At 44.2% G+C, this 14,768-nt stretch overlaps 1 protein-coding gene across 1 annotated transcript in view; it reads right to left on the bottom strand.

The window, feature by feature from the left end:
• Window positions 1–14,768, bottom strand: part of LOC137945749 (splicing factor SF3a60 homolog) — a 70,303-nt gene that overhangs the window by 25,368 nt on the left and 30,167 nt on the right. The window contains exons 6-7 of the mRNA XM_068791747.1: window positions 7,931–8,095; window positions 5,902–5,973 (exon numbers count right to left, since the gene is read on the bottom strand). Of these exons, the coding sequence (XP_068647848.1) occupies window positions 5,902–5,973; window positions 7,931–8,095 (237 nt within the window). The remainder of the gene's footprint in view (window positions 1–5,901; window positions 5,974–7,930; window positions 8,096–14,768) is intronic.

The raw sequence follows: 14,768 nt of genomic DNA on the forward strand, positions 1-14,768 counted from the left end.
CCCCCAACCCAAAAATCAGCCCCAGCTTCAGCCTTTGTCTCTCCATCCCTAGCCTTGCAAAATCCCAACCCCCCTCAGAACCAAATCACCAGACCATTTCAATCCCGCCAAACCTGATCTACCCGACCTCAATCGTCCTCTGCACGGCCTTGGTCACCTCCGGCACTCCACCAATAGAGGGTCAATGCATCTCAGATTGGTTCACATGTCACATGCGTCTGGACTACTCCCCACTAGCATCTTATTTGTGCCTGGGCGAGTGGATTGTTACGTTCTGCACGATCAGGGATAGACGGATGGCAACCCGGCTCCTTGCATCCACCACTATCACTTATGTTCAAGTTTGGAATCCCTCCTTGCATCAACGGGGCCTCAATCAATGGGTCCAAATTACGGGCCTCCCACCCGAGCTTTGGGAGGAAAGCATCTTTGGCCTCATCACCAGCCACTTCGGTACTTTAATCAAGCTGGACAGAAGCACCTCTGAACCTTGGCGATTAGTCTGAGCCCGACTCTTCATCTGTACCAGTTGCATCCACTATGGGATGACTTTCCTCCTGTTCTCGTGCTTGCTTTTTCCTTCTTCTGCGTTTATTATTCTTGCTTTTGTTAGTTTGGAATTAGAGGCGTCTAATTCCTAATACTCTGGGGTTGTTATAACTTGGAATGGCTTGCTATTCATGCAAATAGCTCCTCCGAAAGCCTTCTTCTGCTTTGGAACTCCTGTGTGGTTGAGGTTTTAGATCATCTGATTGGTTCCTACTCTATAGGGAATCAAGCTTCGCGACAGATGCACTAAGTTCACTTGGGGGATGGTTGGTGTTTACAGTCCCACCTGTTATTGGGAGTGCCGCTCTTTTTGTGAAGAGCTCACCGACCTTTTGCCCCACTGGCCATTCCATGGCTCCTTCCTAGGGACTTTTAACGCTATTTGTTTCTGCTATTAGAAGTCCCCCCTGCTACCAGAATTTCCACCACCATGAGGCAGTTTAGATTTTATTGGCAGCTTTGAATTGAAGAAATCAACCTCTCTGGCAAGAAGTTCACATGGTCAAACAGATAGAGGCCTCCCATCTTGTTCAAGATTGATCGCTTCCTTGCCACCGGTGATTGGCTCTAGTTCTATGGGAAAAATTGCAATTCGGTTTTGGGCCGCGCAGGCCCCGACCACTAGCCCATTCAGATTGACACCAAGCTTGACAATTGGGGCCCTGCCCCGTTCAGGTTTGATAATTCTAGGCTGGCAAACAAGCAATTTGCTGATAGCATCACCTCTTGGTGGCGGGCTCTTGGAGACCCCAACTACGACGACTGGTCCCTCTCATGCAAGCTGAAGCGTCTCAAAAAAAAACTCAAATCGGTCCTCAGAGCGCCGCCTCAATGGCACCTCTCACAAGTTCTCTCTTCAGTCTCAGATCGCTGCCCTTGATGTGATTGAGGAGCAAAGGGGCCTTACTTATTCGGAATTCTCCAGCCGCATCTCCCTGCAATGCAACTTCCAGAGCCTTCTTCTCACTGAACAGATTCGGTGGAAGCAAAAGGCCAACTTCAAGTGGGTGGCCGAGGTGACACCTACACACAAAGTTCTTCCATGTTATCGTCTCGGCCTGCTGGAGGACTAACCCGGTTACTTCCTTGTCTATCGGCAATGAAGTTACCTCGGACAGGGCTTCTATTACTAACGCTCTTCTCATTTTTTTTGCAGATCTTTACAGAGAGGAATGCCACCATCGCCCCCGCATGACTAGGCTCCATTTCACTTCGATTTCTCCCACCTTGGCGGTTTTCATTGAGCGTCCCTTCTCAAACTTGGAGGTCGAGGATGCAGTCTTGGGTCTTCCTCGAGATAAGGCCTCAGGACCTGATGGGTACAACGGGTAAGTTTACAGAGCTTGCTGGCCTACTATGAGATCGGACGTCATTTTCATGGTCCGCAGTTTTTATGACTGAAGGATCACCTTCAAGAGTGTTGGTGCCTCTCTTATTGCCTTGGTGCCTAAGAAAGCTAGTGTTGAGCGTCCTCATGATTTCAGACCGATCAGCCTTGTATCAAGCCCGTACAAAATCATTGCTTGTATCCTAGCTCATCGGCTCAAGGTTATTCTTCCCACCATCATCCACAGGAATCAAGAGTGCTTTCATTAGAGGTCGGGACATCTTCGATTCAGCTATGGCCACGCACGAGATTATCGATGACTTTGTCAAGATGGGTCTACCGAGGTTTGTCATCAAGCTTGGTCTTGAGAAGGCCTTTGACCGGGTGAGCTGGTCCCTTCTAGACGACATTATACAACACATGGGTTTCGGGGACAGATGGAGATTTTGGATTAGCAGTTGCATTTCCTCGACTTCTTACTCTCTGCTCCTTAATGGCACGGTCTGCGGTTTCTTCCAAGGTTCTCGTGGCATTTGTCAAGGAGACCCCCGCTCCCCGCTTCTCTTCAATATTATTGTTTAGTACATGCCATCTATGTTCTACTTTGCTCGTAGTATTAGTTGGCTTGAAGTTGTTTTTGACCAGAGTTGCTTTGATATTCCCCTGCTCCAATTTGTGGACGACACTAACTGCTTCGGTGCTGGCATGCTTGATCAAGTCCGCAACAGTAAGGCTGTTTTTGGCCTATTTGAGATCACTTCTAGTCAGAAGGTTAAATGGGGAAAGACGACCATCATGGGATATCATATTGACACCCCCTTGCTTCAGCACATGGCAGATACTCTGGGATGCTTGGTTGCAGTTACCCCCTCTCACTACCTGGGCCTTCCTCTTACTGATTGTCAGCCCCGGTCACTGAGTGGCTAGAGTGTCGACTCTCCACTTGGAAGGGTAGGATGCTCTCAAAGGCGAGCAGACTGATTCTCCCCAACTATTTTCTCTCATTCCTGCCCTACCCCGCCTCCATCAATCGGCACATTGACATGATCAAGAGACACTTCCTGTGGCATGGCATTGGGAACGAATTCCGTTACCATCTTGTCAGTTGGGACGATGTTTGTATGCCAAAGTCCTTGGGCGGTCTTGGGATCAAACACACCAAGGAGATGGGAACGGCCTTGTTATTCAAGTGGTTTTGGAAACTCAACTCCCCCTCAGGAGCCTCCTTGAAACCAATGATGCCCTCCAAGCTTCAGCGACTTGGTGATAGATGGATCTCTGACAGCAGCAGACGTCATCTCTCATCCATCTGGAAGGCCATGTTCCATTTGTTTTCCACATTTCTTGATGCTATTCGGTTCTTTGTTGGGGATGGCTCCAACCTTCATTTTTGGACGGATCGGTGGCCGGGTGAAGGGCCTCTTGCCTCTTCCTACCCGGTTCTTCTTCAGATCACCTCCTGTCATAACCTCTCGGTTTCCGATGCGTGGGGGAATGGCTCCTGGGATCTCCATTTGAGACGTGGCCTTATTGACGTGGGGGCCAAATCTGCGTGTGACATGATTGATGGTCTTGGCAATGTAAAGGTCCGCCCTCTGGTGAATGACCGGCTGATCTGGCTTCCAAATGACAACAGGCGCTTCTCGGTCTACTCGGCCTATCGTCATCTTATGGGTTGGACCCAGCCTCCCGCTCTTGACTCGGCCGCCTTTGTTTGGCAGCTCTTGGCTCCTCTCTGGAGTGCCTACCGCAACAGAATTCTCACTGCTGACAATCTTATTAGGTGTGGAAACACTATTGTTGATCCTCTCTGCCTCTTTTGCGGAGTGAAAGCCAAGACTATCAACCACCTTTTCCTCCACTGTGCTTTCGCCTAGCAGACATGGACTTCTACAATTGACAGCATGGGCCTCAATTTTTGCATCCCCCCTGACCTGAGCACCATGTGCCGCTACTCATTTCCCCAGACTCGGTAAGCTCATGTTAGCTGTTTGCGTCACTTACATCCCTTTATGCCTTTGGACAGAGAGGAACTCCAGACAGTTTAACCATGCTTCACGCTTTGCTACTGAGGTGATCTGCACTACTACGGGCCTCATCTCCACATGGATTCGCACTTGGAAAGAATTTGCCTATCTCTCCTGTGCCACTTCCCACATTAACTGGAAGATTATGGCTCAGATGTCCATTCCCTCTGCGCCCCGTCGGGTAGCTGTTTGGGAGCCTCCCCCACCGGCTATTATAAGCTTTTAACTTTGACGGTAGTGCTTTTGGGAATCCGGGATTGGCTGGCTTTAGTGGGGTGATATTTTTTATCATGGAGCATGACTATTATTTCTTGTTAAGTTAGGTCCAAGGCCTATCCCAAAATGACTAGCCAACATAGGAAACCTCTTTACCAACTAATAAACTCAAGATCTTTGTTCACTAATCTATGTGGGACTATTCTTTAACACTCCCCCTCACGTGTAGACCCTTTTTGTGGCTCTACAAGTGGATAGTTTTCGGTGTAGGACTTTTTTTGTGGCTCTACAAGTAGATAGTTTAGGTGTAGGCCCACATATGAGTACCTGCTCTGATACCATGTTAAGTTGGGTCCAAGGCCCATCCCAAAATGACTAGCCAACTTAGGAAACCTCTTTACCAACTAATAAACTCAAGATCTTTGTACTCACTAATCTATGTGGGACTATTCCTTAACATTTCTTACTTTGGTCCTCTCGGCGTTGCGGACTCGACCACTAATGAGCTCTCTGGTCTCCTCCACGGGCTTCGCATTTTCTAGGATCACTTCAGAGGTCCGCTTATTGTGGAGGGAGACTCCAAAACCGTCATTGGTTGGTGCTCCACTGCCTCTTTCCCCCCGTGGCATCACTGACAGCTTTTTCATGATATTATGGACATTGTTTCCACTACCTCTTGTACTTGGTCTCATGTTCTTAGATCAACCAATTCGGCTGCTGATTTGTGTGCTAAATTGGGTCCCTCCTTGCAATCTCTTGTTGTAAGGGGAGACCTCCCTTGAAGTATTTTCTTGCTTTGCTTTGTAATAAAATCATCACATTTCAAAAAAAAAAAAAAAAAAAGATCACCTCCAAATAATTTCACATGAAGCTTTGTAATTGCCTATTCTACTCCAACACTTAGCTTTTCACACTAAAACCAAGATCTCCGGTCCACAAGCAAATATGAAGGTCTAGATAAGAAGAAACAGATGAAAGGTTTGCCATCCACCCAGCAACCATGCCAAAACCTCACCGTGGACAATACTAAACTATGAAAAGGATGCCACTTACAAGATGAGACTTAAAATTAATAAGAAACCTCCACTGAGGAAACAGCCTGTGGACAGGGATGTTATAGGGCCAAACCAAAAAAAAAAATGCTTAACCAAATTGTATTGGAGATAAGAATTTGATGCCAAATAGATCTTCTTTCATACCCTAGAAAGAAGTTAGTGAAGGGTGCCCATGGCACAAATATAGTCTTCACCTACAAGCCCACCAAGATCCTGATAGCATACCAAACAGACATCATTAGTCTGAAAGAGCTAACTCTGCATTAATCCAGTTATACAACCTTACACTAGAATACGCATCCAGTGCCACATCACTGCCCCTCCAAATACAACATGTGGAATCCACCTAAAAGTGTCATAAAAAATAAAATAAAAATAAGATGGAAGAGAACACCAGAACGCATAAGTTTTCCAGTTCCAGGGAAGAATCATCATTTTGCACCAGTTCGTCAACATAAGCGTGGAACCATGCAGAAGTGCACTAATGTAGGAAAACCAACTAGTTTTACATAGCAATTCTGGAAATTTAGAAGTTTTGAGATTCTCATCTTTTTTTTTTTTTTTGAAATAGGAGATTCACATCTTTACCCTATATGAAAAGCAGAGATGAGATGATGTACTTAATGATCAGAGGAAGAACTATTTAAAACAAATGATAATATCATATATAATGTAAACTAAAATAGGAACATCTCTAGCCAGTAAATGAAAATTGCGTTCAGCTTACCTTCAATAGGAAAAGCCTCTCTGCACGTTGTTGAAGAGTTCCACCTGTTTTTAAGCCATGAACTGCTAATGCCTGAAAAAAATCATTATTATATCAGTAGCCTATTTGTAGAATTAAGAGTAAAACATTAGGCCATGCTCTAAGTCAAGAGGCAGAAATGTGACTTCTGCCTTCCAATGTTTCAATTATCAAATACAGAAATTTCTTTTTTCTTTTTTATACAATTATACCCTTGTTAATTATATTCAAGTCCTGCTACATGAGCTTTTTTCACAAATCAAGCAAGGGATTGAGACTCCGAATCTCCATAACCCTTTTTTTCTCTCTCTTGATGGCTCTCTCCTCTTACTTGCTTTCTGCAATCGGACTGTTTACTTCCCTTCTTCTTGTAAACTTCTCAATCTCTGGCTTCCTCTTTCTCATATCTTTCTTCCTCTAGTTTTAAGTTCAAATATGAAGCCCTAGGATATATCATGTTTAACATGGTATCACATGGTAATATTTAATGAAAGATGCATTAGTGCTGTTTGCAGCTTTTATGTCCTTTTATGTAATCTTTTCAGTTAGTATGATGCTAACATTAAAACTTCAGGTCAGGTAATGCAAAGGAGTATTTTTTCTCATCTATTAATACATTTTTTATAATGTTACACGAAATTTCATTTGCATACGCCCCAGAACAAAACAATGTTATAGAATTAAAGAATAGACAATAGCTGAGTTAAATTTTGATGGTAGTTCGAAAGCAAGCACGGTTTAGGGGTATTGGTGTAACAGCTGGAAAACATGAGGATACTACCCTATTATCTTACTCCAGTTCACTTGGGTAAGTTGACTCAACTGAGGCAAAGGTTCAAACAGCTCTTCAAGGTCTCATCTTATATTCCCAGCATCTCACACAGCCCTTATAATTGTATTTGACTTTATGTAGTTATTACTTGGGGCAAAGAAAAACCTTCTTGGCATTTTGACAGACTTTTTCTTCAGATTGCTGACTTATCATGTTCTCTTCAAGTCTCTTAGAAGCATGTTCTTCACTTAGTAAATGCATTGGCGGACTCTTTAGCAAAGGCAGGAACAATTCTTCAACATCCAGTTGTTAATGTAGCCCAAGTTCATGACTGGGGCCTTTGCCTCAATGATCACATGGGGTTTTTTCTAGTGTGAGGTCGTGGGTTCAAGCTTTGGCTCAGTGGTCACATGGCAGGTTTTCTAGTATGAGGTCGCAGGTTCAAGTGTCACTACGGTAAAGGGTCTCAACATTAAAAAAAAAAAATGTAGCTAAATTTGAAAGTTAAAAAAATGAAACCAATTTGGCTAGCTTTTGCGCTTTTTGGGTTCTTTGCTCTTCTTTTTTCAAAAAATTATTCATCTTTCTTAGACACCCACCAGAAGTTATCTAAGCTTTTTATCTATACGAATGTTATCACATTAATATTGTAAAAGTAAAGAACATGAGAAGATGAAAAGACCGAATTTCCCAAAAGCTAATCATAGGGCCGTTATGCACATTACGGAACTTGTTGAAGAGATGAAATATAACTGAAAAAATTAGGGCAAATCTCGTCGTATTAATCTTTATAACATCTATAGAATAACCAAAGACTGAAAAGCCCTAGGTTACGTAATAAAAAAACTCACTTTAAGTGAAAAAAATACCCTTAGTGACACAGCACTACAAACATAAAAAACAAAAAAAAAACTGAATAAGATATTACTATAATGCCACCCTCTGAACTTCCCATCAAGCTGGATCATTGATGTTGATATTTTTTTAAGAAGAAGAAGAAGATGAGCTTTATTGAAAAGCACAAAGAGCACAAACAAAATTACAGGAGCATCCCAGATACAACAAGGGATTGTTAGGAAACCCCATTGATGAAAATGAAGAATAAAAAGAAAACTCTTGTTCAACAATGGCTACAATATATACAGGATAAGAAAGATGAGGATAGAAAGCAGAGAATATGCAGTTATTGGAAACAGAAAATCAAACCAGGTAAAAGTAATTTAAAAAAAAAAAATCCACCTCTTTTAATTTTTCTGATCCTACTGACATGAGCTCTTCCACACTGCTGAAATAGTCAAGGTCAATTACTGGCCCACTAGATGAGACATGTCCATTCTCCAAACCTTTGTTTTCCCATCCATGTACCCTACCCTCAGCCCATTGCTCTTCAAACTCTGTCTCAATCTGCAACCAATGAGCCAAAATTTTAATTAAAAATAAGAATGAAAACCATCCACAAATTTCAAAACATGTTTTGACGGAGCCACTAGCATCAAGGAAAAAACCCAGAATTCTATAAGATGCATACCATTATAACGATTTGCTTTTAAAAGAGCTTAGCACTAATATTGAGTTCTCTGTTTATAAGAACCAAGTGATTGACATGAGCATGTAGAAGATAAGTCTACAAAACAACATATCCAAATAAAAGGAAGAAAGCAGATACAAAATATCTTTTTTTTTTCTTAAACAAAGTTTTTGCCATCTAAGCACCGTTCCAATCTCCCCTACAGCAACATCCACAGAGCATGATATAAAGGAGCAGGCAAAAGGTTTCTTGAATCAACTTAACAGTTCTAACCTAAAAGAAATAACCAGAAATGAAGCAGAAGCTCATATCATTTAGGATATCTAATTTTTTTAATTTCTGTTTATTTTCATAATTAAGTGTTTATAACCCAAGGAATTAGCCATAACTTGAAGAGTGTCCGCCTCAATGTAATAACCGGTGATTGAGGATTGCGCCATTTGAATTTCTGCTCAGTGGTGATCTCAAAAAGACCAATGAGAGGTTTCAGCTTGTTCACTTCCTCAATTGTTCCCTCTCCGAAGAAGATAGTGTCGTATGCAAATTGCAGGAGAGGGATGTTAAAGGCCTGTTGATTGGAAACAGGTTGGAGGTATCCAGTTTGCTGCACGTGATGGACCATGGCAGAGAGAAACTCAGCCATAATATTGAAAATGAGAGGAGACAAGGAGTCCCCTTGCAGGAGGCCTCGGCTGCTCTTGAAATAACCACAGGTTGTGCCATTTAGGATGAGGGAGGAGGGAGAAGTGATTCAACTTCTGATCCAGAACCGTCATTTCATGCCAAAACCCATTTGGAGAAGAAGGTCATCAAGCAAGCACCAATTAACATGGCCAAATGCCTTTTCTAGATCAATTTTGAGAACGAATCGAGTCTGGTGGCCGATCTTAAAGTGATGGAGAAAAGCGCACTGGTTTTGGCTAATGACTGCAGGAAGGGGTGCCTTTAATCCATGAGATAGGATCCTTTGTAATGATTTTGTAGCTGCTGGTGACAAGGCTAATGGGATGATAATCTCTTGGGTGTTCAGAGTTGGATTTCTTTTTTCTTTTTCCTTTTTTGAAATGATGCTGAATTGTATTAAATCAAAAACTCAGAAAAGCAAGATTACAAGGGGGGAAGCCTTCCCAAACAATAAGAGATTGCAGGGAGGTTCCAAGCTTAGCCAATTTATAATGAAGGTAATGAAAGTGGCTCCCAAACTCTTAAAGGTGATTCCTCGGTGGTAGAAGGAATTAACCGTGCTGGTGACATCGTTCTTGAGAGTGGGCCAGCAGTGCTTGAAAAATCCCCTTTGAAGCCATCGGGCCCTGGGGCACAATCAGTGGGAAGGCTGAGGGTGGCTCGCTCAATTTCTTTTGCTGAAAAAGGCAGCTCAAGGATATTAGCGAGAGCACTTGAGATGGTCGGGAGCAGCACTCCGATAAGCTTAGGGCAATAAACGCATTCCTCATTGTATAGATTTGGCTCGTTGCTTCCAGTGAAGACGCTCACGATGGGATAGTGAGAGGGAGCAAACTTGAAGGGCGAGTCTAGCCTCGAAAATAAAGAAAGAGAGTTGTTCATCAATATCTTCAATTCTATCCAAAGTGGCAATTTTGGAAAGGAGGTCACATTTCTCAACGGTAATAGCCTTTCGCTTATCAGACGCCTATTTCCGAAGGTGAGGTATAAGCTGCTTAAGCTTCAGAGAGAGGGCCCAGGCAGTGTAGCCAATTGACGGGATGGAGGACCAAAAGTTTGAGAAGACAAAATCAAAATCCTCTTCCAGTAGCCATGTGTTTTCGAACCTGAATGGCTTGCGTCCCATTGGTCAAATTTGGTGTCCATCAGAATAGGTCAATGGTCTGAGCAGATGCGGTTAATTACTTTGCTTGAGGAATTGGGTTGGAGTTGAAGCCATTCTCCATTGGCTAGGAAGTGATCTAGCTTGGAGAGGATGGGTCTGCTTTGCTAGCAATTGGTCCAAGTAAAGTTTTTACCGAAAAGGGTACATCCTCGAGCTAGCAAGCCCCCGTTAAATCAGCAAATTTGAGCAGGGAAGAGGTGATTCTGGGACTGAGGGGCATCTTCTCATTGAAGAATCTGGTAGTGTTAAAGTCTCCCATGAAAAGCCACACAATTTGCCATCTTTTATGGAGGGACGTGATCACTTTCTGCTTTTAGAGACTCCCGATTTGGATTTGGAGGTAATGATGGCGTCTTGGGCAATGGCTCCCATCAATTCTATGAGGCGCATTATTTGTGCCCCAAGTTTCTTCGTCGTATTTATGTTTCTCGAATTGCAATTCTGCCACAAATTTCCAGGAATTCTCAATGGGTGGGTTGGGGGAGATGATTCTGCCTGTTTCTGGATCCACCGGAAATTGGGAGCGGCAGCTTGGTTCACCATTGTGAGTCTGGTGGATAGGGGCTTTGCCTTTCCTTCGGTATGCGGTAAGAGCTTGGGGGGAGGGGGACTGAAAGAGGGTAGAAGTTTTGTGGGTTGAAGACTTGCTCGATGACAGAGTGGGGTGTGAATGCTAGAAGTTGTATCTGACTCTTCAATATGAGTTGGGGAGGTGGGAGGTGGAAGATGGGGTGGAAGAGGTTAGTTTGGACATTTCCTAGGAGTGTGTGTGTGTGTGTGTGTGTGTTGTGGTGGATGGGGGGTTAGTGGTGGCGGCAATGGTGTCAATCAGCAGGGGTGGCAGTTTCCAAATTTGGGGAGGGTTCAGGGTGATGGGAGAGATAGCTGAAACAGGGGTATTTAAAGGGGGATGAAAAGGGGGGGGAGGTGTTCAGACCACGGCAACGTTTGTGAGTTGGTTATTCTTTACGGTTTGGGGGACAGAAAAAAGGTGGATTTGTGGGGATCAAGGTCTGACATGGCAAAGTGCGTGGGTCGTGGTCAAGTTTCAAGTAGGACGGAAAGGTTGGTATGATGGCATTCGTGTCATGCAAAGGTGGACACCTAGAGGGGGATTGCAGGTGGGGTCACGGGTTGTCTCAGTGACTTCTGTGTATGGAGGCAATCTTTCCAATATGGGGTAAGGGTTGTCAATGATAAGGCTGGCAAGGTGGGTAGGGGCTGTCATGTGGTCAAGAGGGTTCAAATTTGAATTCGGATTGTACTACAACAACCAACAGTAACTTGGTGACAAGGCGAGTTGTCCACCAGGTTAAGAATGGTATCGGGTCGAGGGGGGGGGGGGGGGGCTAAGTTAAGACGATGTTGATCCAGAAGGAAAGGCCATTGACCAACAGTTTCAGAAGTTTGGATCTAACGAGGGGCCTGTTGGGTGTGATATGCAACATCAAGTTTGGATTTTGATGGCAGTGCTCTAGGCTGTTCTGGGCCGGCTAGAGCTGGTGGTATTTTCAGAGACAGCAGTGGAGACCCTATTCTATCCTACGCTGGGCCGGTGGGTACTACTGATTCAAATCCTGCTGAAGTGAGTGCTCTTCTATTCGGCCTCCAAATATTCAAAGAGCATCTCCATGGCAAACTGCTTATCGAAGGAGACTCAAAGACTGTCATTAGCTGATTTTACACTCAAGGTCACCCAAAGAGACGAAAGTCAAAAGGTAGAAGACGATACTACCTGTCCATAGCTCTTGTGTTTGCCTTTCTGCCATTCGATCAGCAATGACCCTACCAAAGAGATTCACAAAGGTAGTGATCGCCCTTACAGGGATGGTGATGAAGGATCTTTTGTCGCCGGATTGTGAGGTTATTCTGATGTCATTGCTGGTTCTAAGGAAGGAGAAAATGGATGCTACAGATCTGAAGTTCACCAGAAGAAGATGCTTGTCTCCAGGTTGCAAATTCTTTCTTTTTCTTCCATGAACAAGTGTCCAGCCAGTATCATCCCGATCTGAATGTGGATGCTCCAGTGAGGAAGAAATCTCCCAGTACGTTGTTTGACGTACCTCTGAAGATCGATCAAGGCCCAGGCTTCGGCCAATGGGTGATCTGCAATTTCCCGAAGTGTTGTTGTTTGCTCCTCCCGATGTTTCGTCGTACGACAGGCTTGCCGATGATCCAATGGAGCTCCTGGTCGATCATCTCTCTCACCTCATTGCGGTGGGACTCGCACCAATCTCACAAACTCCCTTCTCGCTTTCTCTTGCTCTCAGACACTCGCTCTCTTCTTCTTGCTCTCTTATTAGCTTTTTTACAAGTCTATACATGGAGATAAGACCGACTGGTAATCTTGGTTATCCAAAATTACTCCCACGGTTGCCTCTCTTCTTGAACTCCTAACCTTGGGTATTACGAATGACAGGGCACCCAGCCCTAACGGATTCAATGGAAAATTTTATAAAAGTTGTTGGCCTACTATTAAAGAAGATGTCACCTCTATGTTCTACTCCTACCATCACAACATCACATACAGAAGCATCAACGCATCCTTTATTGCTCTAATCCCTAAGAAGGAAAAAGTGGACATCCTCGTGACTTTCGACCTATCTATCTCGTTTCCAGCCCTTATAAAGTCATTGCCCATCACCTTTTTTTTTAAATGATGATAATTTTATTTCAAAGAAACATCAAGGGAAACTGGTTGATCTAAGTACATGAGATCAAGTACAAGAAATGGTGGATACAATGTCCAAAATATCAAGAAAAATCTGCCAGTGACACCATGGGGGGAAGGATGAGGTGGAGCACCATCCGCTGACGACCTTGGAATCTACCTTCACAATAAGGGGACCACTGAAGCGGTCCTAAAAAATATGCAAGCTGTGAAGGAGACCAAAGAGCTCAGCAGTGGTCGAATCAGCAATTTCGAGAGGGCCAAAATAAAAGAGTATGGCAGTGGAACCCGGATAAAAAATCACCCCACCAAAGCCAGCCAAACCCAAGTTCCCAAAGGCGTTACCATCAAAATTTAGCTTATAAAGTTCGGTGGGAGGAGGCTCCCAAAAAACAACTCGGTAGGGGGTAGAGGGGACGGACATCCGAGCAATAATCTTCTAGTTGGTGCAGACTGGGGAACAAGAGAGGCAAGCGAATTCTTTCCGGGAGCAGATCCATGTAGAGATGAGCCCTGTGACGGTGTAAGAGACCTTAGCAGCAGAGCGGAAAGTACAATCAAACCATCTGGAGCAACTCGGCAGGGGGTAGAGGGGACGGACATCCGAGCAGTAATCTTCCAGTTGGTGCGGACTGGGGAACAAGAGAGGTAGGCGAATTCTTTCAGGGAGTGGATCCATGTAGAGATGAGCCTTGTAGTGGTGTAGGAGACCTCAGCAGTAGAGTGGAAAGTACAGTCAAACCATTTGGTGTTCCTCTCCTTCCAAAGGCACAAAGGGACGAAAGAAATGTAGTCAGCCAACAGAAGCTTGCCCAGGCTGGGAAAGCAGGTCCCAAAAGAGAAACGACACATTGTTCTCAGGTCAAGTGAGATGCAGAAGTTGAGACCCATATTGTCAATCATGTAAGTCTACACCTTCTAGGCGAAGCCATAATGGAGTAGAAGATGACACACAGTTTTAGCCTCCATTCCACAAAAGGGCAGAGAGGATCAGGAGTGCTATTACCGCGCCTGATAAAGTTGTCGGCAATGAGGATCTTGTTGCGGCGGGCACTCCAGAGAAAAAACTTCACCTTGGGAAGGTCGAGAGGTGCCAAACAAAAGCTACCGGGTGGAGGGCGGCCGGCCGAGTCCATTCCATAAGATGGGGGTAGGCCGAGGAGACCGAGAATCGCCCGCTGTTGTCAGGGAGCCAGATCATCCGATTAACCATCTGAGGGTGGATAATAACACTGCCAAGACTATCAATCAAGCCAAAAATAGAAATGGCTTCCTCATCAGTAAGGACGCGTCTAAGGCAAAGATTCCAATAACCATTCCCCCAAGCGTCAAAAACAAATAAGTCGTGGCTAGTGGTGAGCTGAAGTAGAGGTGGATAATACAAGGTTAGAGAGCCACCGCTCAACCACCAATCTGTTTAGAAACGCAGACTAGAGCCATCCCCAACAAAGAACCGAATGGTAGTACAGAAAGTGGAAAATAGATGAAACATGGCCTTCCAGATGGGGGAGAGATTACAACAATTGCCGTCAGTGATCCATCTATCTCCAAGACGCCGAAGCCTGAAGGCAACCATTGGCTTCCACGAAACCCTCTAGGAAGAGTTGAGCTTCTAGAACCACTTGAGTAATATGCTTAAGGTAGACTTAACGATGGTGATCCACAAGGGACAATCGGCATTCATCAAAGGAAGAACCATTCCTCATTTCACAAAAAAAAAAAAAAAAAAAAAGAAAACGAAGAAACATTCTTGACTCAGCCATGGCAGTCCATGTTGGATCACTTCAAACAATCAAGGAAACCAAGCTTCATTTTTAAATTTGACTTTGAGAAAGCTTTTGATTAAGTTAATTGGGATCTTCTTGATATGTTTGCTAGAATGGGATTCAGCAGAAAATGGAGATCTTGGATCTGGAGCTATGTATCTTCAGCATCCCACTTCTTGCTCATCAATGGAATTGTTTTGCTGCTCTTGAGAGATCAGACAAGGCAACCCCCTATCTCCTTAGCTTTTCAATATTTTCTCATC

Source organism: Aristolochia californica, unplaced genomic scaffold (genome assembly GCF_029961685.1).
Source record: "Aristolochia californica isolate CCGP_79_NKW_82.1479 unplaced genomic scaffold, dmAriCali1.0.hap1 SCAF_12, whole genome shotgun sequence".
In the NCBI taxonomy this organism is placed as follows: Eukaryota; Viridiplantae; Streptophyta; class Magnoliopsida; order Piperales; family Aristolochiaceae; genus Aristolochia; species Aristolochia californica.